General features: G+C 40.0%; 1 protein-coding gene across 2 annotated transcripts in view; it reads right to left on the minus strand.

The window, feature by feature from the left end:
• LOC126335359 (DNA polymerase alpha catalytic subunit) overlaps positions 1-25,483 on the minus strand; it is a 253,333-nt gene that overhangs the window by 91,899 nt on the left and 135,951 nt on the right. For both annotated transcript variants that reach the window (XM_049998549.1, XM_049998550.1), the window contains one exon: positions 1,759-1,896. In XM_049998549.1, the coding sequence (XP_049854506.1) occupies positions 1,759-1,896 (138 nt within the window). The remainder of the gene's footprint in view (positions 1-1,758; positions 1,897-25,483) is intronic.

A 25,483-nucleotide genomic window follows, 5' to 3' on the forward strand; every position in this document is an offset into this window, starting at 1 on the left:
ACTTCATCATTGGCCTCCAAGAAGCCCTGATCTTACCCCCTGTGATTTTTTCTTATGGGGTATGTTAAGGATATGGTGTTTCGGCCACCTCTCCCAGCCCAGCCACCATTGATGATTTGAAACGAGAAATAACAGCAGCTGTCCAAACTGTTACGCCTGATATGCTACAGAGAGTGTGGAACGAGTTGGAGTATAAGGTTGATATTGCTCGAGTGTCTGGAGGGGGTCATATTGAACATCTCTGAACTTTTTTTTGAGTGAAAAAAAAAACTTTTTTAAATACTCTTTGTAATGATGTATAACACACGGTTATATTATGTTTCTTTCATTAAATACACATTTTTAAAGTTGTGGTATTCTTTTTGAATCACCCTGTATAATGCAATTGGATAGACAAAAAGACTACTCACCAAGCGGTAGCAGGAGAACACACATATAAAAAAGGGTTTTACGTATGCAAGCTTTCAGATCCAATGGCTCCTTCTTCCAGCGAAAGGACTGAAGGGAAAGGAAGAGGGGTGAAGGAAAAGGACTGAAGAGATTTACAAAATGGCTCAGAGATTTGAACAGTCACCCAGGTCAGGGGAGACTTACCAGATGGGATGAGAAGGAATGACTGATTGCTGGGAACTTTTTTCACAGTAATGACTCCTTTCTCGACTCTGTTTCAGTACTCTACATCTTTTACTTTCTGATATGTCTGTTTTTTGCCATACTCTTGCCACCTCTGTTGCACACAATGCACTTAGCTTTCCACTCTTTTTAACTAGTGCACAAGAATTTATCAGTAATCTCTGTCTTGCATATTACCCTGTTTTCCACCTTTAAGCTCTCAAATCCTCACATCCCATCCGATGCAGTGCACAATCATCACTCTTTCCTTTTCATGCCATCTGGTAAGTCTTCCCTGACCTGGGTTCTGGGTGACTTTCCCAAACTCTAACCCTTTTCCTAAACCACTCAGGTGCTTTTCCTTCTCCTTCAACATTTAATCTTTCTGCCAGAAGAAGAAGCCATAGTGTGTGTGTGTGTGTGTGTGTGTGTGTGTGTGTGTGTGTGTGTTTTCCTGCTGCTGCTTAGTATTTGATATACATAGTTTTCACAAGTGAAGTACAGCACAATTGCAAATGTACTTCAGGAAAAGAAGAAAACACTTTAAATACAGATTCAATATGTTGTATGAAACATTTTTATACCACAAAAGTCAGATATTACATTGTACTTTATTCTGCTCCAACTAGTTTCGACACAGCACCATTATTTGCCATACTTTACAGTTCAACTTGGTGTAAAATGCATGCCCATGTTTACAATGTGCCTCAAAATATGTTTTAACTCTGTGGAAGCAAGTGGACCTGGAGTATGACATATAACATCATCCAGCAAAATGCAGTTAGTTGGTTAAATACAGAACTCCCTAAATCAGTTTGGATAGACGATAATTTGATCAACACTACACTGCAATATTTCAGCACTACTTACCAGTCCTGCAATGACTATATACATACATGCAGATGCTTAGGGAGAAATTAATAATTGCTGCTGCAAATACTGACATTAGAACTAATTAGTTCAACCAGTCGCAAGCACTCTATTTCAACTGTAAAACCTCTCAGCTAGCATGTAGCACATTAAAATGACAAAAGGTTTTTTCATTTCAAGTGAATTACAATAATCACAGTTATTCATAAAATAATTATTTTTGTGTTTCTTTGTAAGGCCTCAAAATAACAAATACATTCACAACACTAAAATTACCTGCATCTTCAAATCTGGTGAGAGATCACTGGCTTTCATAAGTTTCTTCACAGCTCGCCTACTCTCCACGAGTTTGCGGATTTCAGTCGGAAGTATTCCCGCATTCTGATTGCTATCAGGTACATCAGCCATCATATCCTGTATTGGAAACCAATGCTTTAAAACGAGAATGTTGATCATATTGTAGCTACATTATAAGTATAGTTAACCAATGTTTTAAAAAGAAAATGTTAATCAGATTGTATAGTTATAAGCCAAACACTAGAAGCACAAAAAAAAAAAAAAAAAAAAAAAAAAAAAAAAAAAAAAAAAAAAAAAAAATTCTTTGTACAGCTGAAACAGTTCATTCAAAACTTATTCCAGTGGACAAACAGTGTCTCATAATGATCATCATCATTATCATCATCAATTTTATGCAGACTATGGGATTTAATTTTAGAATTACTATGGTTTACAGTGTACTTTAGATGAAGTTAAAAACAAACGGTGTTCTCATCTGAATTCAAGAAAATCAGAGGAAAAAATTTGAAGCTACAAATCTAACCTACTGTGAAAGAAAAATCTTGATCTAACCAGTTACAAATCTACAGAATGAGATTTTCACTCTGCAGCAGAGTGTGCGCTGATATGAAACTTCCTGGCAGATTAAAACTGTGTGCCGGACCGAGACTCGAACTCGGGACCTTTGCCTTCTGCGAGAGCTTCTGTAAAGTTTGGAAGGTAGGAGACGAGGTACTGGTAGATATAAATCTGTGAGGACGGGGCATGAGTCGTGCTTGGGTAGCTCAGTTGGTAGAGCGCTTGCTCGCGAAAGGCAAAGGTCCCGAGTTCGAGTCTCGGTCCGATACACAGTTTTAATCTGCCAGGAAGTTTCAGTTAGAAATATTTTCACAATTTGCATTCATCTTCAGTTCAAATGGCTCTGAGTACTATGGGACTTAACATCCGAGGTCATCAGTCCCCTAGAACCTAGAACTACTTAAACCTAACTAACCTAAGGACATCACACACATCCATGCCCGAGGCAGGATTCGAACCTTCGACTGTAGCAGTCGCACGGTTCCAGACTGAAGCGCCTAGAACTGCTCGGCCACTCCGGCAATCTCATCTTTGGTTGTGATGTTCGTAATTCAACTGAAAAACTTTGGTCACAACCAACAAGCATATTTCACAATACAAAAGCATCTTGTGAGAACACATTTTACACCACATTGTGTTATCTCATACTGGACTGATGAGCGTAATAATGATTGCACACAGTCTATCACTTCAACCAACAGTGGACTATGATTAAACCACCACTGGTCTCCTTCCGTTGGCAAACATAATCTATGTCTGTCGCCCCCCCCCCCCCACCCCATAAAAGTGACGACATAACCAAGTCGCCATTATGAGGCCAGGCAAATGTCACAATGTTACCCTTTGTTACTGTTTCTTTAATTCGTCTCTGGTATGTAGGTTATAAATATTTCTCTGCTGCCTTTGAATTCTTCCTTCCGTGCTACACTTTTTTCAGATTTCTGAGTTGTACTTTAATTTATGATATTTACATTTTTTGCCTTTTATTTTCCTTGTTAGAAAAGGAAGGTAGACTGTAAGTACCTAACATCTCTAGTCTGGTTTAAACTAATTGGCACCAATCATTTAAGGTCCAAAGCTGTGACAGTGCCACATCACTTACACCTGTTGGCAGCCACCACAGCACATTGCTCTCCATGGCGATAGAAAATAAGCTGTGACTTCTGAAATTTTCCCAGCGTATTTGTTCTTCTAATAATTTCCGGGTATGCAGCTGGATCCCATAGAAATTCTGTCACGATATTTCGGCCCAGAGACGTCCGGCCATCATCAGGTGAGTACACAACTACTGAAGAGCCCAGGTGCAGTCATGATATTTATGCCGAATCTCGCGCATGCGAAATGTACTGGCATCCTACAGCGCATGCGTTACGTGTTGACATGCCCGGCATAGCCGAGTTGTATATACTGCCCTTAGTGGTGAAAGTAAAAGATCATCTAGTCATTGAGTATCGAATGACACTGTCTTATTCCACTGTGATTGTATAATTTTAATAACAGGATTCCAATTTTTATCCAGTTGAAAGCCGTTGTCACAATTTATAAGATTATCAGCAAGACGTATTTCCACTGATTCCTTGATTACAGAATCCAGAAACCAGAGCTTAAATTTTTGTTCCATTGTATTCCATTGAATGTCCCAATGAAATACAATGCTCTGCTACTGCCGATTTTGACGGTTGCCGCAGACGGGTGTATCTTGCATGTTCTGTACATCGTTCATGGACAGTTCTTGTCGTCTGGCCAATATATGCAGAGCCACATTCAAAGGGAATTTTGTAGACGCCTGCTTTCTTCAGTTGTAAATCGTCTTTAACGGATCCAACCAGGGCCCGGTTCTCTGCTGGTGGACAGAAGATAACCTTGATTTTATTCTTCTTCAGTAATCGACCTATTTTGGACAACACATTCCCGGCGTATGGAAGAAACGCAGTAGATTTAAAGTCGTCATCAGCATCCTCAGTGCGCTGCTTCTTGTTATGACTGTTGCGCATGGCCTTTCTTATTTCTTATATATTGTCAGCTAAATGATTCTATGTACCGCAGAATTGGAAAGGACCCAACAAGCCGAATTTCAAGGAAAACTTCTACCCTTTTGGACGACTGTTCTCTACCTGAACAAGTTATCAAGAGATTGAGACCACACAATGCAGTACCACCAAGACTCTACGGTCTTCCCACGATACACAAGGATGGTGCTCCACTACGATTAATAGTGAGTAATATTGGTGCTGCCATCTATTCTACAGCAAAATATCTGGCCTCAATACTAAAGCCGTATGTGGGTAAGTGTAGCCACCATATACGTATTTCCGAGGATTTTGTCAGTCGCTTGAAGGAAGTTAAGCTTAGCAGCCCGGATTTATTAGTCAGCTTTGATGTGGTCTCACTATTTACTAAAGTGCCTTTAATGGAATCATTACATCTTATTGGTAACTTATTCAGTGCAGAAATGACGGCCTTGTTTGAACATATACTCTCCTCAACGTACTTTTTATTCAATGACGAATTCTTTGAACGAACATACGGCGTCGCCATCGGTAGCCCTTTGTCCCCTGTGGTAGCTAATCTCTTTATGGAGGACTTTGAGGAGAAAGCACTTGAGTCTGCTGTCTTAAAGCCTATGGTCTTCTGGTGGTACGTAGATGATACTTTTGTTGTATGGCCTCATGGCAGACAGGAACTGGAGAAATTCCTTCATCATTTAAACTCTTTACATGAGAACTTCAAATGCACGATGGAGATTGAAAAAGATGGCACTTTACCATTTCTAGACGTGCTAGTACGCCATAAAAATGATGGGTCATTAGGACATTCTGTGTACAGGAAACTGACTCACACAGATCTGTATCTCCAGGTGTCAAGCTGCCACCACCCAGCACAAACAGCCGGTGTTCTCAGTACCTTAATACATCGAGCGTATGTAATATCGGATGATGAAAACCTCCACGCAGAATTAGAACACTTGCAGAAGGTTTTTAAAGAAAATGGCTACACTTCACGCCAAGTAAGAAAGGCCATGCGCAACTGTCATAACAAGAAGCAGCGTACTGAGGACGCTGATTACGACTTTAAATCTACTGCGTTTCTTCCATACGCCGGGAATGTGTCGTCCAAAATAGGCCGATTACTGAAGAAGAATAAAATCAAGGTTATCTTCCGTCCACCAGCAAAGAACCGGGCCCTGGTTGGATCCGTTAAAGACGATTTACAACTGAAGAAAGCAGGCGTCTACAAAATTCCCTTTGAATGTGGCTCTGCATATATTGGCCAGACGACAAGAACTGTCCATGAACGATGTACAGAACATGCAAGATACACCCGTCTGCGGCAACCGTCAAAATCGGCAGTAGCAGAGCATTGTATTTCATTGGGACATTCAATGGAATACAATGGAACAAAAATTTAAGCTCTGGTTTCCGGATTCCGTAATCAAGGAATCAGTGGAAATACGTCTTGCCGATAATCTTATAAATTGTGACAACGGCTTTCAACTGGATAAAAATTGGAATCCTGTTATTAAAATTATACAATCATAGCGGAATAGACAGCGTAATTCGATACTCAATGACTAGATGATCTTTTACTTTCACCACCGAGGGCAGCACGTACAACTCGGCTATGCCGCGCATGTCAACTCGTGACGCATGCGCTGTAGGATGCCAGTACATTTCGCATGCGCGAGATTCGGCATAAATACCGTGACTCCACCTGGGCTCTTCAGTAGTTGTGTACTCACCTGATGATGGCCGGACGCCTCTGGGCCGAAATATCGTGGCAGAATGTCAATGGGATCCGGCTGCATACCCAGAAATTATTAGAAGAAAAGACGCTATTTCTGACAAAAATTAAGTAAAAAAGTTTCAAATTCACAAATAGTATAGATCATTATAGTGCCTCTAAACGTGTCAATAATAGTTCTCAATTTTTATAAGAAGTTTTACGCTTGTTACTGAAAGGGAGTAGTTTTGGCAGCCAGAAAAGTTTCCTGCTTATCACTTCATATTTCTAAAGCTATTACATCCAGTGAAATAACATTTTGATGTCAACGCAAAATGAAATATATTTAAAATGGAATCTAACTTACCGTAAGGAGATATGCCAGCTGGCTCAACAGTATTTCTTAATATCAAAACAGGAAAGAGCAATCAAAGTGTACTATGACAATGGGAAAACAAAACTTAATTCAGAACCAGAGTCAGTGGACCTATCAATGTCAAAGCTCATAGTCATGGATACAATCAAGACCTCAACACTTTACGGTAACATACCTTCAATATTGTATACTTCCTGTGTCACTCTTTTATACATTTTGACACTCTTCTGCCATCACTTTTTCCACTGCCTTCTGCTGGATTAAATTGGCAATGGAGAAGGATACAGTCTGAGCATTGCACGTCCATATTTTTTACAATTTTATCTGCACAGTAAACTGTATACTTTAACTCGTGCTGTAGCACAAGGTATGATTAATCTGTCCTTTCAGTAAGTAATAATCTGCAAACCACCATGAGGCACATGGCAGAGGATCCATCAAACTGTACCAGTTATTATGGTTTCTTCCCATTCCATTCACGTGTGGAGTGTGGGAAGAACGATTGTTTGAATGTCTCTGTGCATGCTGTAATTATTCTAATCTTATCTTCATTACTCCTGATTGAGCAATACATAGCAGATCGTAGCATATACCTAGAGTCATCATTTAAAGCCAGTTCTAGAAATTTAGTTAATAGACTTTCTCGAGATAGTTTACGTGTATTTCCAAGTGTACCACTTCAATTCCTTCAGTATCTTTGTGACACTCTCCCATGGATCAAACAAACCTGTGACCATTCATGCTGCCCTACTCTGTATATGTTCAATATCCCCTTTTAGTCTTATCTAGTACGGGTTCCACAGACTCAAGCAATATTCTAGAACTGATCACATGAGTGATTTGTAAGTGATCCCCTTTGTAGACTGATTATACTTTCTCAGTATTCTACCAATAAACTGAAGTCTACAACCTGCTTTACCCACAACTGAGGCTATTAGCTTATTCCATTTCATATCCCTACAAAGTGCTACACCCAGGTATTCATATGAGTTGGCTGATTCCAACAGTGACTTATTGATATTATTGTCATAGGATACTACCTTTCTTATGACAAGTGAAGCCGCTACTCACCAAATAGCAGAAATGCAGAGTTGCAGATAGGCACAACGAAGAGACTGTCACAATATAACCTTTCAGCTAACAAGGCCTTTGTCGAAAATAGATGACAGACACAGCACAGGGTGGCTTCAGCTGTCAGAGGTTGCAATCGTGTGTGTGTGAGAGTTGTGATATTGCGCGTGCGTGCGTGTGTGTGTGTGTGTGTGTGTGTGTGTGTGTGTGTGTGTGTGTGTGTGTGCGCAACTATTTTCAACAATCACCTTATTGACTGAAAGTTTATATTGTGAGTCTTTGTTGTGCCTATCTGTGACTCAGCATCTCTGCTGTATGGTGAGTAGCAACTTTCCTTGCCACAATATTGTCAAATTTCATCATGGATTTTCCATTGTTTGATATTAATTATCTTATATATAGAACGCTGTAGAGTTCAAATTAATGATGATGTAAATAAAACAGAAAGAAACTTCCACTTGGGAAAAATATATTAACAACAAAGATTCCAAGACTTACCAAGCGGGAAAGCGCCGGCAGACAGGCACATGAACAAAACACACAAACACACACACAGAATTACGAGCTTTCGCAACTGGCAGTTGCTTCATCAGGAAGGAAGGAAGGAGAGGGAAAAATGAAAGGATGTGGGTTTTAAGGGAGAGGGTAAGGAGTCATTCCAATCCCGGGAGCGGAAAGACTTCCCTTAGGGGAAAAAAAGGACAGGTGTACACTCGCGCACACACACACACATACACACACACACATATCCATGTGTGTGTGTGTGTGTGTGTGCGAGTGTACACCTGTCCTTTTTTTCCCCTAAGGGAAGTCTTTCCGCTCCCGGGATTGGAATGACTCCTTACCCTCTCCCTTAAAACCCACATCCTTTCATTTTTCCCTCTCCTTCCTTCCTTCCTGACGAAGCAACTGCCAGTTGCGAAAGCTCGTAATTCTGTGTGTGTGTTTGTGTGTTTTGTTCATGTGCCTGTCTGCCGGCACTTTCCCGCTTGGTAAGTCTTGGAATCTTTGTTTTTAATATATGAACGCTGTAGAGTGCTATGTATGACAATCATGGAGTTTTTTTGTTAAGTTTCGAAGCACAGGGTCTCCATAACAATTCATATCAGCGCTGGCTGCGGTCCCCTTCGTACCAGAGAGTTCTTGCCGAATTTTCCTAATTGCAGGAGCCCAAGCTGTACTGAGATGGTAACCATTATCTCAATTAATCAAGAAGAAGGCCACCAAAAAGCAGTGCAACAAGTTCCTTCGCCTTCCAGGTGTGCGACAACAAGAAGATAAACTTGCGCTGACAAGGTGGTCATAAATGTGATGGAAAGAGAACTGGATGAGCGAACTGTTTCGGTCCTGTCAAAAGGCCTAAACTTCGCCCTGGTTCCAAAGACATTGCCAAAATGCGAAATCATCAGTGGTGTGGAACAGGCCATAACAGGACTCCCCTCACATGCTGCAGGAGTAGTAAGGAGAGACATTTGTAAATTACCTGAGAAGGCAAAATTGCCGAATAACAACATTTCGGCTGCAGACCACAAGGTACTACGGGCACTTCGGGAAGACAAGGATATAGTGGTGTTAGCAGCGGACAACTGGAATGCAATGGTGCTGATGAAGTCAGAAGATTAATAGCAGAAAATGGACACCTCCTGCAAGATCCTGCTAACAAACAAGTGGGAAAAGATGCGACTGCATCAGTGACACGCAAGACCATCGAGTTGCTCAATAACTCAGAATTAGAAAAGAACACTATCAGAAGACCGTACCCAAGGGCACCAGCACCACCACACCTGTATGACCTACCAAAAATTCACAAGAAGGAGATTCCATTACATCAAATTTCAAACACGATAAACTTGCTGACATACGGCCTTGCCAAACATCTGGCACAGCTATTAAAACCACTCACAGGAACTGTCCCCACCATGTGAAAAACTTGGCGGCAATTCCACTGCACGAAATGCGCTTGGATGAAGATTAGATTAGATTAATACTTGTTCCATAGATCATGAATACGACACTTCGTAATGATGTGGAACGTGTCGGGTTAATAAAAGATGTCTGTACAAGAAATTACATTACACAAAATATTGCATGACACTAATGATTAAGTTGTTTGTTTTTTTTTTTTACTTAGTTTATATCTAAAAATTCAGCCAATGAGTAGAAGGAGTTGTCATCTAGAAATTCTTTTAATTTATTTTTAAATGTTAGTTGGCTATCTGTCAGGCTTTTGATGCTGTTTGGTAGGTGCCCAAAGACTTTTGTGGCAGCATAATTTACCCCTTTCTGTGCCAAAGTCAGATTTAACCCTGCATAGTGAAGATCATCCTTTCTCCTGGTGTTATAGGTATGCACACTGCTATTACTTTTGAATTGGGTTGGATTATTATCAACAAATTTCATAAGGGAATATATATACTGTGAGGTTACTGTGAGGATCCCTAGATCCTTAAATAGATGTCTGCAGGATGACCGTGGGTGGGCTCCAGCAATTATTCTGATTACACGTTTTTGTGCAATGAATACTTTTCTACTCAACGATGAATTACCCCAGAATATGATGCCATACGAAAGCAGTGAATGAAAGTAGGCATAGTAAGCTAATTTACTGAGATTCTTATCACCAAAATTTGCAATAACCCTAATAGCATACGTAGCTGAACTCAGACGTTACAGCAGACCATCAATGTGTTGCTTCCAGTTTAACCTCTCATCAATGGACACACCTAAAAATTTTGAAAATTCTACCTTAGCTATAGACTTCTGTTCAAATTCTATATTTATTACTGGAGTTGTGCCATTTACTGTACGGAACTGTATATACTGTGTTTTATCAAAATTTAAAGAGAGTCCGTTTGCTGAGAACCACTTAATAATTTTGTGAAAAACATCATTTACAATTACATCACTTAGTTCTTGGTTTTTGGATGTTATTACTATACTTGTATCATCAGCAAAAAGAACTAACTTTGCATCTTCATCAATGTGGAATGGTAAGTCATTAATGTATATCAAGAACAGTAAAGGACCTAAGACCGAACCCTGTGGGACCCCGTGCTTGATAGCACCCCAGTTTGAGGAATCAGCTGTTGTTTTAACATTACACGAACCACTTATTTCAACTTTCTGCATTCTTCCAGTTAAGTATGAATTAAACCATTTGTGCACTGCCCCACTCAAACCGTAATGATTTAGCTTATCTAAAAGAATATCTGTTAGTCAGCTTCAATGTGATGTCATTAATCACACAGGTGCCACTTGAAGATCCTCTAGCACTGCTCCAGGTACACTTAGTCAAACTCTTTCAGCATGTACTAACCACCACCTACTTCAAATGTGGTGGGAAATTCTACGAGCAAATAAATGCAGTTGCTACGGATTCCCCCTTAGCACCAAGCATGGCTAACTTGTACGTGGAATACTTCGAGGAGATAGCTTTGGACACGGCTACACTGAAACCGAAAGCATTTTACTCATATGTGGATGACATCTTTGTAGTATGGCCACATGGTAAAGATAAACTACTTGAGTTCCTGCAGCACCTCAATGGTATACATGAAAACATCAAGTTTACTGCGGAGATAGAGAAAAACAGCAGCCTAGCCTTCCTGGACATCCTTGTTACTAGAAATGCAGGAGCACGCTGGGACATTCAGTATATAGGAAGGAAACACATACGGACCTGTATGTCAATGCTGGGAGCTGTCACCATCCAGCACAATGCAGCTCTGTACTTAACACCTTGGTACACATGGCGAGGTCCATTTGCGACAAGAAGAGCTTAATGAGTGAATTACAACATCTAAAGGAAACCTTCAGAAGAAACGGCTACAGCGAGGAACTAATAGGAAGAGCTTTGAGGAACAATAAGAAGAGAGGAGGAGAGAGACCAGAAGAGGACGACGCAATAGGTTGTGCGTCCCTGTCGTATGCGGGACCACCAATGGCGAAGACAGCAAGAATCCTTAAGAAGCACCAAGTGGAGACTGTCTTTCACGCGTCAAAGAAAATCAAGGATACTCTTGGATCGACCAAAGATCCACTAGGACTAATGACACAGGGTGCTTATAGAATTGGATGCGAATATGGAATGCAATACATAGGACTGATGCAACATTGCATTACACAGCGCCGTACAGGACATATAAGAAACATGCTATTTGGACAGGTTGACAAGTCCGCAGTGGTGGAACAACGAGAAGTATACCTTCGAATTTGAAGAAACAAAGAAGTTATGCAGCGCCAGTAGATTTTGGGATTCGGTGAAAAAAGAAGCAGTAGAGATTCGTTTGCACGAAAATTTAATTAATTGAGACAGTGGTTACCATCTCAGTACAGCTTGGGATCCTGCAATTAGGAAAATTTAGCAAAAACGCCCCAGTCCGAAGGGGACTGCGGGCAGTGCTGATATGAACAGGTACCAGGAATCGATGCCTGCGCGCGCATCCCCCACCACCATCAGTGGCGCCAAAGGCCCGGTGCGATTCTGCCGGCATGCAATTGGTCGGCAGCCAAAATCTGATAATGGTCGAGAGTCTACAAAGGTGCAAGACAGACAGCATCCTGACACTTCGCCTGAAGATGACAGATACAGAATCCACTGAAATGTTGTGACTCGAAGACGACGCCACTCGGCTGATAACTCGTAAAGATTTCAGAGCTGAAATACGCCGAGAATGCCTGCAATCACACATAAATTCATTTAAGTACTGTAGCTCATCTGTTTGTGGTAGTAGCAGATCTCCTTTAAAATTAGTAACAGCAGACAATTAGGAATGAATCCTTTTGAAGATCTGCCTTGTGCTGCAATTATTATCTTCCTTTCTGCTGACTGTAGATTCCATTATTACCAGTGGCGGTATCATCTGTCAAGCCTTTTCTAAGCAGTGTTCCACAGTGAGCCATGTTTCATCAAATTTGTCCATAACAATCCCCTCAGAAGACTGTTGCACTACACAGCTACAGCTTGGCTTGCCATTAATAACTTTAGGCCACAAATAGATTTATAGTGGAATCATGACTTTTCACATCTTGTAGCAAGGACGATTTACTATGTTGAGCAAGTCCACTTCTACAAGAGTGGTTTGTAGATTTTCAAGTGTTGGATTCTTGTTCCTTGAGTAATATGCATATATTTCCCAACCAATCACATCTTCCTGAAAAAGGTCACGATTTGTAACTGTCCTGTTGCAGCGCTTCTTGTTACTTGGTCTCGCCAATTTAGATGACTCGCCTAATTGCTCTTCCGCGAATTTCTCCTTGTAATTATTACTGTGCACCAATTTGCAGAGCAGCTACATTTTGCACCACTTTGTCCAAAGGAACAAGAAACCTGCCTGGATTCCTCTCCGCCTCAAAATATTCACTCAAGGAACACACTGAGTGTCCTAGGAGTATGCAGCCTTGATCTGCCCATTTTTCAACTACTTTCACCATGTACTATAAAATATGCAAAGCTAAAAGTAACTCGAATTTCTTACAACAGCTGAACTCTGAGGACTCACAAGCACAAAGAGGACTCGCTAGCACAATGCTTTATGCAGGACAGCACAGTGGATATGGCAACACAGTGGGAGCTGACAGAGCCAGACACCCATTGGTGTATTGGTGGCAAGAGCTCTCCATTTTGCTATTATTCACAAGGTGAAACTATTTTAAAATGGACTATAGGCACGAGTTTCTAAAAAAGAATGAACTGAAATATTACATATTAACACTGACCAATTGTAGCCAAATATCAGGCCATGTATAACAGAGCACACAATTAGTCAACAACAAAATTATTTTTAAATTTCAAGATAGCTCAGTTAGTTGAACCAGATGCAACTGCAACAAAAAATAAAATCATACATATGCAAGGCATAAAAACTGTTCATGACCTGAATAAAGGATGGACATAATCAGTAAAAGACGAAGCATGTTCCCCAAACACATCCTTAACATGGACCAGGGAGTGTGATACACAAATGATACAGTTTCTTGTACGAGAACCAAAGTACATTGGATCCAAAAGGTACAAAGAGAGTTGGAAGAAATGGAAAGACAGAAACCAAGGATTTCCAACACAATTATTTTCCATTTAAAAAATTGAGGCTTTCACACATTTTCAGGGCAGGTTTAGACAGAGGACACTATCATTTTGGACAGAAGAGAAAGAAACGTTGCAAAGCATGAGAATGAAAGAATACTGGACAAGAATGAATACCAGAAGAAATGAAACTGATGGGAAATTAGTATGGTCCTCAGATGGCCAAAACAAAAAGAACAATGGCAAATTCTCTTATGGTCCTATAAAAGTAAGTTTAAAACCCACATATTCAGAACTGTTGAGCTAGCTTTCTGTGACAAAGTATTCATTAATAATTGCATCTAACCACAGACAAGCCGTTACCACTGTGCTTTGACTGGTTGATGAAGAACAGACAGTACATGCTCCATATTTGATTTCATATTCTGAAAACAGTGTTCTAATTTTGGTCTTGCAATAAAATTTCCTGAAATAAAAAAAATAAAAAAATTCTTTCTAGCCACAGACACACTACTGAACCATCAAAACAATGGCTCTTTACTACAATTTGTTAAAATAAAATGACTCTATACACAACATTCCACTGTGGTATCTTAGGGATTGCACCACAGTTACAGTAGAATTTCATAAAATAATGTACATACCACTAGGTTACACAGTAGCTTAATGAGTAAATGTGCAGTTACAAATTCAGATGTCACGGCTTCCATTACCTGTCTTTAAACGACTGTTTTTAGTCACTTTTTTTCCTTTCTCTGTCCATTATTACACCTTTCATCACACCAGATGTACTGTTAATGTGAGAAATGTCAAGCTGCACCATGATTTGGAGTTCACACTATACTGCTGGGCCACTTTCAACTGGCTTTGCAAGTTAGTTCAAAGGTTGGAGGAAGGCAACAGCACATCACCTACAAAAGTACCATGTCTACTGAATCACTGTGGTATGCAAATCAACATTTGGGCTGAGGACAGTTTCACCCTTTTTACACACATCAAAAAAAGTTGCATCATCCCAGTTCCTACTGGAGATAGACGTTGACTGTGGATATCATATCAATGACACAGTCCCTTTGACTGTTCACTAAACCCACCCAAAGATGTAAACAATCACGCATGAGCAGCGCCTATTAGATGGAGGGGGTCCAACAGCAAACAGTTCGTCATTCCACCGGAAGGAGGAACACAGCTCGTGTTGTCTGTAGCTCAACCATGCCTAGACGGTCAATACCACAGTTCGGTCGCTTCCGCATCGTTACTTTGTGCCAGGAAGGGCTCTCAACAAGGGAAGTGTCCAGGCGCCTCTGAGTGAACTACAGTGACACTGCTCGGACAAGGAGCAGACACAGAGAAACAGGAACTGTTAATGACATGCCTCACTTAGGCCGCCCAAGGGCTACCACTGCAATGGATAACCACTACCTATGGTTTATGGCTCTGAGGAATCCTGACAGCAACTCCACCATGTTGAATAATGCTTTTCATGCAGCTTCAGGACGTTGTATTACGACTCAAACTTTGTGCAATAGGCTGCATGATGCGCAGCTTCACTCCCAACGTCCATGGTGAGGTACATCTTTGCAACCACGACACCATGCAGCGTGATACAGATGGGCCTAATCACATGCCGAGTGGACCACTCAGGATTGGCATCACATTCTATTCACCAATGAGTGGCGCAAATGCCTTCAACCAGACAATCATCGGAGACGTCTTTGGAGGCAACCTAGCCAGGCTGAATGCCTTAGGCACACTGTCCAGCGAGTGCAGCAAGCTGGAGGTTCCCTGCTGTTTTGGTGTGGCATTATGTTGAGCCAACGTACGCCACGCATGAAATATTGCAAGGCTCTATTAAAACCAGAATTGTAAGGAAGTGCCTATGCAAGTATGAACTAATATGCTACGTGGTTACACTAGGAAAAATTCAAAGCTTTATTTCTTCTGCTATTAACTGATTCAAGTGGTGTAGCCCAGTGAAGAAAAAAAACCTAGAATACTGTGACGTCTGCACAAGATTCTGCTGGCATATATGAAACGGTTCACCAATATTACCCATCTTTTGCGTGACTGCAGCATCATTATTTGAGAAAACAAGGTTAAAAGTTTTATAAGGCTTTGAATACCATAAAAGAGCATCAGTCATGAATAGGAAATTATGTGACTTCAACATAGTGCAGGCAGTCTTCTAACCTGCTGTCTTATCTGGCTGTGCTAAGAGCACTGCTTGGTGGCTGATGCTCATGTATAATATTCGGCAAGCTTGTAAACCTCTGAACTTGATTTCTCAAACACTCTTGAAAAGTGCTCCCACTAAAGCAGTAGTTGTGTTACGTCTGAGGATGTACTACCATAATGTAAACAATGAGCAAAATCAGTGACCTGCTAGGTGTGTATTTCAATTTGCAATTAAACCAATAAAGTTTTAAGTCAAGTTTCAATAACAGTTCAATTTCTGGAAAGTTTCTTCTGCTTTAGATTGGGTGTTAAATTTTATAATGTGAGATAAGCTATTGTTTTGTCTATTATATTTTACCACACATTCAAATAGTTCTGTGTAATTATTTTTATATTAATACTTCTTATAATATGGATGAATTGGTAGTTCACAGACTTCTTGTCATTGGTTCAAAGCTACGCGCTCATTTTTCTCTTCAGAAGCAAAGATCCACCTGTAAATAGCTGACTCCATTGGAAAACATTAATGATATTATCAAATTTAACTTTCAGATCTGTTGTGTAAATGTCCAATATTTTCATTCTAGACATCTCTGTTCCCATACGGTGGACAAAAAATACCCCACTTGGAAGTCAGTATGCAAGTCCTCATCCAGTTTCAAGACAAAAGTTTATCTAGCAAAATCAGATTGGGTGCATTTTAAAAACACATGCATGAAAACGGGGAGATGGCAACACTGTCACATCATGTAGTGTACTGGAATGTACAGAGAAACACCCACTATGGAGCTATTTTACGAACCACCAGGTTCCTTTTTTTGTTTTTTAGACGTGTTTCCCAGTTTTCATTGTTTATATGCCGGACATCATTTTGTCACATGACAATAGCCTGCGATGAATACATCAATTTGCATTTTTTGCTGGGCGAATCCGATAATCAAGCTGCTCCTGCTGTTCGTACATATGCTGTATGGTACTCTCAAAGGTGCCATCCTGATATGAATGTTTTTCATTGGCTAGAACAACACCGTCGAGAAACAGGTAATCTTCATCCTCAAGTAACGGACAGAGGCATCCAAGGACTAGACTTACTCCACAAACAGAGGTCGCAATTCTTGAAACTGTTCACCATCACCTTGGCAAAGTATTCATCATATCTCAAAAACTGTGTTTTGAAGTATTTCAAGATGAAAAACTGCATGCATATCATTACACACTAGCTTTACTACTGAAGTTGTTTTCACCCTCCCAACAACCCACATCAACCATGAATGTGGCTTTCAGGTATGCTTTCGCATACACCTGTAGGTTGGAATTGTTGGAGGAGTGCTTTAGGGCCCTTTGCCTACTGCCGGACTAGTTGAATGCGGCCCTCTAGCATACATTTCTTTGCAATACTTTGCCTGAAGCATTAGAAAAACATTCCTCTTGATGTTTGGTGACAGCTATGGTTTCAGCATGATGGTGTACTGCCACACTTTGGAACTATTTAAATGAATCGTTTCCAAGGAATGTATTAGTAGGGCCCAATGTATGGTAGTAGCTGAATCATGGATCACAAACACAGAACTCAGTTCCTGAGGGCGGCTGCAATGAGACAACCCACCATAACACGCGATCTAGTGTATAAACATGACCTAATAGCTAGTGTGCATGCCGCTTAGGCAACTGGGTGGTTGCTTTGATCATCATCTCTAAAGTGAATTTTGCTCATAGGTGTATGTATCAGTTCCATGAAGATAAGCCTGGACATCAAATGTACAGAATGAAATTACCATATGTGGCATGGTGTACAATTTAGTGTAGCCTATTGTGTTTTTTGTATCTCAATGGATACACGTGACGTTACAATATCCACCATTATGTTCTAATGGCTTTATTTATGTCATGGATGAAACGAAGTGGTTGTTTTCATGTGTAAGAAATTCATGTTACTTCTCAGTATTTAAATAAAGGTAACAATAACAGAAAGAAAGATGCAAGATACTACATCGGCAAGGTGTAAACTGGATACAGTTCAATGCTTTAACTCGCTGGGGGGATGTTTTGCATGAACGTGACTCAAACATCAGCGAGTCTGGATATCCATTCCCCATGGACTTGCCTCGTCTCATTGAGCAAATAGACAGCCCCACAACACAGCAGAGTTCACGCTATCTTTTCTTGCCCAGGCTGCAGGCATTTACAGCATTGACAGAGTCCATTTTTTAAATTGCATTTTTATTAAACTTATTGGTGGGACAAAGTTTTGCTGGATACACTTCGTTCTTCGAACTGGGATGAGGAATCACAGGCCGGCCATCAAGTGTGTCATTTTTTCTTCACCCTGTATATATAACACACATTATTTGTTGAATCTGACAATTGCATTAAGACTGCTGGTTCATTAAAACCACATTATGGTTAATGTGTCAACACTGTTGCTATTTACAGTGTGTAGAAAAGAAATGAGATTCAATTTTTGAACAATACTTTGCCGTATTACATGAACACATTGACCCACACAATGCCCTCCTTTTGATGGCAAGGTGTACACATGGCTAGAGTAGTCACAAGAGTATAGAAATTCATCAAGAGTAACAACATGGAAGACACACTCATTACTCCATGTTGCCTACAACTTGACCGGAAATGGGCACAAACAGCATGTGATGTATTCTTGCTTAGTACTGGCTTGGCTCACTGAGACGAACTGAGGGCCTCTCTCTTAGCATGCTACTTTATTTCCACTACATGTACTTCAAAAAAGTGAAAGATAAATAAAATGTACTGATTAGGAAATGGACAAGGGAAAGCTTTATTAGGAATTATATGGAAAACTCATAAATTTTAAGGGTGCTATTGTACCCAATACTTAATTCCAAAAGAGAATGGCCCAATGAGTCTAATTTTGGAGGACATGTACAGTTTGGTACCAGGAGTAAATAATTAAGACTGTAGTGTCCCAGCGAAACCCTCTCAAGTCACGGAAAATTTAATGTAACACCAAACTTACTCAAGAAAGGACTGTCATATAAATCATATCAAGTGGAATGTGAAACCAAGTGCCAGTATACTTTCTGACATGAAAGGGCACAGTATCAATTTGTGAGATCAAATGCACCAGACTAATGAGTCTCCATGAAATGGGTTTGATACACTGAGACATTATGCCTTGTATAGAGTGTGTTGTTGTGAGAGACAGGTGTGTGTTGAACCAATGGATGCGAAAATGATATAGAGTGACAAGTCAATACTTGATCACACAATGAGACCACGTCACAGGATTACAGAATTCTTGTACGCATGACCATACCTGATTACACAGTTTGATCTACACTGGGGCAACAATCTCAAACCATTAGTGCAGTCAGCCACAGGTTGGAACAGTGCACTGTACACCACTTGGATGGCTTCTTTTGCCAAGAAACTACATAAACATCCCCGGCAGCAAAATAGCACAGAATACCATCACTGGAATGCAGAGTGGAAATACCTGGTGCTTCTGAATGAATACTACTTTAAATTGTCTTATGGTGATGATGACATAAATGAGTTACATAGTACCATGATAATGCAATATAATTGACTGCATTCTTGAGTGGCATAACAAATGAATGCCAAATATAAGTTTTCGGAAGCATCGAACAGAACATGTTACCTTAGTGCGTAGTGTTGAGGGGAACACTGAACAGCAAATTTAACATCAGGGAATTTTTAAATCTCAAGATACTGATCATCTTAAAGACAACTACAGAAGACAGCTTTCAATGCTCAGCGACATGGGAAGAGGTAAATGTTAGCCCTCTTTAAAATATGACAAGTACAAATTTTTGCCTGATATGCATATTAAGTCTATGTTACACAGGGATATGATTAATCACCAACTCACTTGTCACAGGTCTTCATTCACCACTGTTGACACGAAACATCATGGCACAATAAAACTGTGTGCTGGACTGGAACTCAAACCTGACGCCCTTGTCTTTCTTGGGCAAGTGCTCCGCTATCCAAAATCTCCAAGAATAGGAGGCCTGAATATTATGCCAGGGAATGTAGAGAATGCTCATAATTAGCACTCAGATGTAAGAATTAGGTGTGCCCAGTGGCAGGAAACACAATTGAGGTGTTTGTGTTGATGCCTTTCCTTTTGAATTTTTCCTTTTATTGACAAAGGCTTTGCAGAGCTCATTGAATCAGATTGAGTAAATGCAAGAAGATAACAAACAGCCACACAAGTAGTTAGATGCACTGAGGGAGGACAGGAGGGATCAATCCTCAATCAGGATGTCACTGTGTGTGTCCAAGGTGCTAGTGATGCCACCCTGGTATTTCCTTTTTCTAGTAAGACATGAGAGGATTTGTTAGCATTCATAGACAATCTGTTAACAGGTTCTAAGCTGGAATGTTGGTCAGCAGAACAGTTTCTATGTTGTTACCTGATACGGTCAAATTGGAGATACACGATCTGTAATTGTTTACATTTCTTGGATTCAGGAAAAAATCCTTTATTGGTAAAATAATAAATTGTGATCGTGACAAATAAAATACTTTTTCTGAATTCAATAAATGTGAACAGCATATACTGATGGCCAAATTACATCTGGTGGCGATGGTAAGGCTTACACAATGTTGTGGTTCATGAGCAGTTACGTTATGCATGGATATTTGAAATTCTTGGTGCAGCAACACACAAAAAACTAACTAGGTTTTATGGGGAATACTTGAACAATGTGACACAAAAACTCAAAGAGCGTCTATAGAAAACTTGTGGTTAGGGTTAGAAAATTAAATTTTGGCACAAACAAGATGACAGAAATAATGATTCCAACACAGTCCTTCTCCAAGAAGCAGAATAGAGTACATTACATACATTCCTATAGATGTTGCCACCAAATATATTAAGAAAAGTACAATCAGGGTTCCCTAAGAACTTAACCGAAGTCATGATGACTGTAACAGCATTATATGGGAGACACATGGTGACCAGCCTCAGGACAGAAGGAAATTTTTCACAACAGTAGTTACATGCTATAGGTGTGAACAAATGGACCATATATAGAAGGAATTCTGTGAAGCACAATGTATGAAATGTGGGTGATTGGGGCATCCAGAACAAAACTGTGTAGTTTGACAGGGGGTGTGGTAAGTGGACATAGGTGGGAATAGTAATCCGGCGTTAAAAGGCAAATGGAGATTCTGGAGATGCTCTGTAATTCTCCCAGTAGATATAAGCACATCCAAAATATGTGCAGTAGCATAATTTTGCTTCGATAGATGAATGGATAAAAGGAAGTGCAAGGTTTCATTGGATATGGATTGTCAGGTATTAATGGCAAACTTGGACCTTAAAGGGAATAGGAGGTTGGGCCCGCCACAACGTAGATTAAGTGGAGTTGGTGTAAATGATGTGTGTTTGCTAGGTTCAGCTGTGTTGAGCTTGCGGGTTGGGGCAAAAACTGTTCAGGTTTGTATGGAACTGTTGTTCCATTTAGGTGATGCTTCCTGCACAATCTTAAGGTTTGATTTCTTGCTTGAATGTCAAGCAAAATTTGACCTGGATCAGAGTATGATAGAACTTGACAGCACGTATTTCCATCTGGGTGAAAATGCCGACAAAGCTAGATAATGCAAGGTTCATCCTTGGTGCAAGGGGAACCATTTAAGAATGTGTGCATGGCCACCAAGTATCAATTTGTGGTACAATGTACCACAAGGTATGAGGAAACTACTGTGAGTGAGCGTATGAAATAACTAGCCAATAAACTTACTGCACGTAGCAGAGCCACTAAAGAAAAATGAGGAACTATATAAGAATTTTGGGACTGCGAATGTCAACTGTCTCAGGGATTGACAGTCACAAAGTTGAAGATCTTGCATAACAGGAGAAAGTAGCGACTCAGCAGGAGTATAGAATATTGCTAGAATACTGAACTGTTTACTTCTTGAGCGTCTTTGTTAGTGACATGACAGAGAATCCCAAATGGGAACAAACTGCCTGTTTACTGTAAGCTGTATTCATACCTCATTACCTGCTAATGGTGATGGAAGAATTTATTAACCAACAGCTATGAGACAGTGTTATTGAGGAAGGTACCAGTACCTGGGGAGCAACAGAGTTAACCAACCTGAAGATAAGTGCAGATGGGCAAAGGAGTATTGTTTGTGTTGTATCAGTACCATCACAGGTTTATCCAACCCTGAATATAGGGATACTCTGGATAATCTGGGGCAATGTAGATATTTTTCTACCACAGATCTATGGAATGAATACCACCAGATACAGGTAGCACCAGAGAATCACCCAAGACAGCATAAGAACATTATCAGTATCAGCATTTGTTGTTTGAATTGAAAAATGCACCAGCCACATTTCAGCACCATCAAGGTACTGTGTGGATGTATGGAGTACTTAAATGATATACTTATCTTTGCGAAGAACATGGAAGAGGATGCAATATGGATAAGGGAGATGTTTAATCAGATGCTTGTGGCACACACCTAACATTCAGTTTAGAAACATGCTATTTTGTGTAAGAAGTAGTACAGTACTCTGGGCATATAATTAGTCATGAAGGAATCCAGACAGACCTCAGGATAACAAAAGTATACAGAATTTTCTGGCTCCAAGCACGGAAAAAGAATTGCAGTATTTCTTGGACCTGGCGAATTATTACTGGAAGTTTGAAAGCAAAATTTGTGGAAACAGCACAGCCACTACCTCACCTACTGAAAACATCAATAAGTTTCATCGGTCACCAAAATGCAAAGATTCGTTCATTTGGCTGAAAGAATTGTTAACAACTAAACTGATACTAGTTTTCATAAATTAGGAGGAGGAATTTGTCCTTCATTCGAAGTGAGCTATCCTGCACTCAGCTGTGTATTATGTAAGGAAATGGATGGGGGCAAAACATCTGGTTGCCTATGCATCAGCACAGCTGAACAGAGAATGAAAGAAATGCTGTGTCTCATATATTGTATAACATGTTTTTGATGTTATTTGCATTAGAGAAAATTCAGGATGACAATCCGGTTAACATGCTAGGTGCTAATACTCAGTGAGTTCAATTCTGAGGTGATTCATAAACACTGGCAAGTCAAACGGAAATGTCAACAATCTGAGTCAGAAAGTTAGTGTGATGCAATGAGTGACGTCCAGCTGTGCAGTGTGGCAGAATGCATTAGCAGCTGATGCATACTGCACGCTATTTATAACACAACCAAAAATTGTCATGCACTTGTATCTCAAATTGTGGTACCAATTGTGTTACAAAATGAAGTATTTAAACAGGTGCTTGATCATGCATTAGCAAGGCTTGATGGTTGTAGAACAACAGAATGACATATCTTAATAATATTGGTGGTGAATGTATATGCAGGACATAGAACAAGAAGAATGTACCACACACTCAAGTCAAATTGAGTCACGAGCATATTCCGGTGCAGAGATAACCAAAGGCCAGCATATCATTTGAGCAGATTGGTTTCGATATCTTAGATCCTTTTGGGAAGACACGGCAAGGAATCATTATGTGGTAATGATAATACATCACTTTTTGCATTACACAGAAATGATAGTTCTTTTGAAATCAACAGGACGACACTGTGACACATTCCCTGGTTAGGGAGGAAAAATAATCCTATAATGCTCGAATACAGTATTAGTAATCTGCAGCTTGACACAGTCATATCAATTCAATATCTACGCATAACGTTGCAAAATGATATGAAACGCAAAGCGCATGTAAGGACTGTAGTATTTTTTAGTGTTTGGGATTGCCGCCAGGACAGATTAAAGGAAGACATCGAAGCAATACAGGGGCAGACTGCTAGATTTTGTTACTCGTAGGTTTGATCAACACACACTTATAATACAAGGGCCTGTAATACATTGTACTCAATGCATAAGTTTCAAGTTGGCAGCAGAACCGTTTGACAAGTGAAGAATGAGAAGTGTGGAGAAGAATGAGAAGTGTGGAGCACCAAGCGTGTGGCACAAACCAATCACAGTGCAATAATTGCTCCCGGTCATGATGTCAAAGCTCCTGCGTCGCTGGCTTTGTTTTTTTGACATAAACAATGTGCTTTGTGGTCAGTTTCCACCATGCACTTGCATTGTTCTGTGCTTCTCGAAATTCTGATACGTGCAAAATGCCACAGAAAAAGAATTCGTTCGCCTATTGACAATGTGTTGCTTCGATGTGTGCTGCTAAGCAGTCAGGCACTGGAGTTATTACAGAGAAATCTCGGGTTTTACGAACAAGGGAAAGAATATGTGAGTATTCATGGAGAGCCATCGGTTCCTGCCCATAAAGTAGTGGAACACACATAAAAAATTCTTGGACTTAGTGCAAGAACACTAGGAAGTAAGGGAGTCTTACTGCAAAATTTGAAATATGTAGATGTGAACCATAATGACTCCGAGGTGTTTGGATCAGATAATGTCATTTTAGCAACTCCCGGAAAGAAGAAAAAGCAGTCTCACCCCATCACTGACTTAGATTCTTTCCAGAGTGATGATATTTGCAGGGTCATTTATGCTTACTACTGCAGGAAAGAGTATCCTACTGTAGCAAAGTTGCTAGTGTCGTTAAAAAAAGTGAACTTTCCATGGGTGGGAAAGCCTCCCTGAAAATTGTACGCAAAAGTATGGTTTTCCATTACAAAGCTCTAGATGGACGGTAAGTCTTGTCAGAAAAGGCACATACTGTACAGAATCGAAGCATATTTTTGTATGAAATTGTGGGCAAGGGAATTCATTCCATAATATACCTAGATGAAATGTGGGTTAATGCCAGGATAGTTGTCAGTAAATGCTGGATGGATGACACTCCAAGCAGTAGGGGTGATCAGCCGACAGGAAAAGAAGCTAGATGTGGTCCACTCAGGTTCTTATAGTGGTTTTGCTCCTGATTCACTTCTAGTTAGTTAGTTAGTTAGTTGGTTGCATGTTCCATTGATCATTTGCACAATATGGTAATTGTTATGATAGGGAACATGTCAAGTGCACAAGAAATGCACATATGAAACAAGATCTTACAATAAGAGTTACAGATTAATGTTTCTATTATTTATCCCATTCCCTTAAATGGCACAAAATGCATATAGTATATTTATAGATTTATTTATTCCTATTCAAGAATTCATCTATGGTATAGAAGGAGTTGTCAAGGAGATATAATTTCAATTTATTTTTGAAGCTATTACTGCTACATTTTGTTTCATCTGGTAATTTGTAAAAACATTTTATAGCAGTATATTTTACCCCTTTCTGTGCCAATGATAGGTTGAGTAAAGGATAGTGCAAGTCTTTCTTTTTTCTGGTATTATAATCGTGAATGTCACTGTTGTTTTTAAACTGATCCATGTTGTTGAGAACAAAGTTTATTAGTGAGTAAATGTACTGTGAGGCTGTTGTAAGAATTCTCAATCTTTTAAAAAGATGCCTACAAGATGTGTGACTACGAACCCCACACATTATTCTAACCACTTATTATTATTCTGATTGCAAAAGCTGCTGAACATAGTCGCTTTAGAAGGTCCAAAATATGAATTTTCCAATTAAGATTCTCATCTATATGTACACCCAAAAACTTAGTATGCTCTACCCAGTCTACTGACTTCTGTTGATGTGTTACATTTATTAAAGGAACTGTACTTTTTGCAGCAGAAAATTGGATGTACTGTTCTCTCTCTCCCCCCCCCCCCCCCCCTTCAACATTTATTGCAAGCCCATTTGCAGAAAGCCAATTAATGACTTTTCCAAAGACCCTATTTGTATAATTTTCAATTGGAGT

Source organism: Schistocerca gregaria, chromosome 2, assembly GCF_023897955.1.
Source record: "Schistocerca gregaria isolate iqSchGreg1 chromosome 2, iqSchGreg1.2, whole genome shotgun sequence".
Taxonomy (NCBI): Eukaryota; Metazoa; Arthropoda; class Insecta; order Orthoptera; family Acrididae; genus Schistocerca; species Schistocerca gregaria.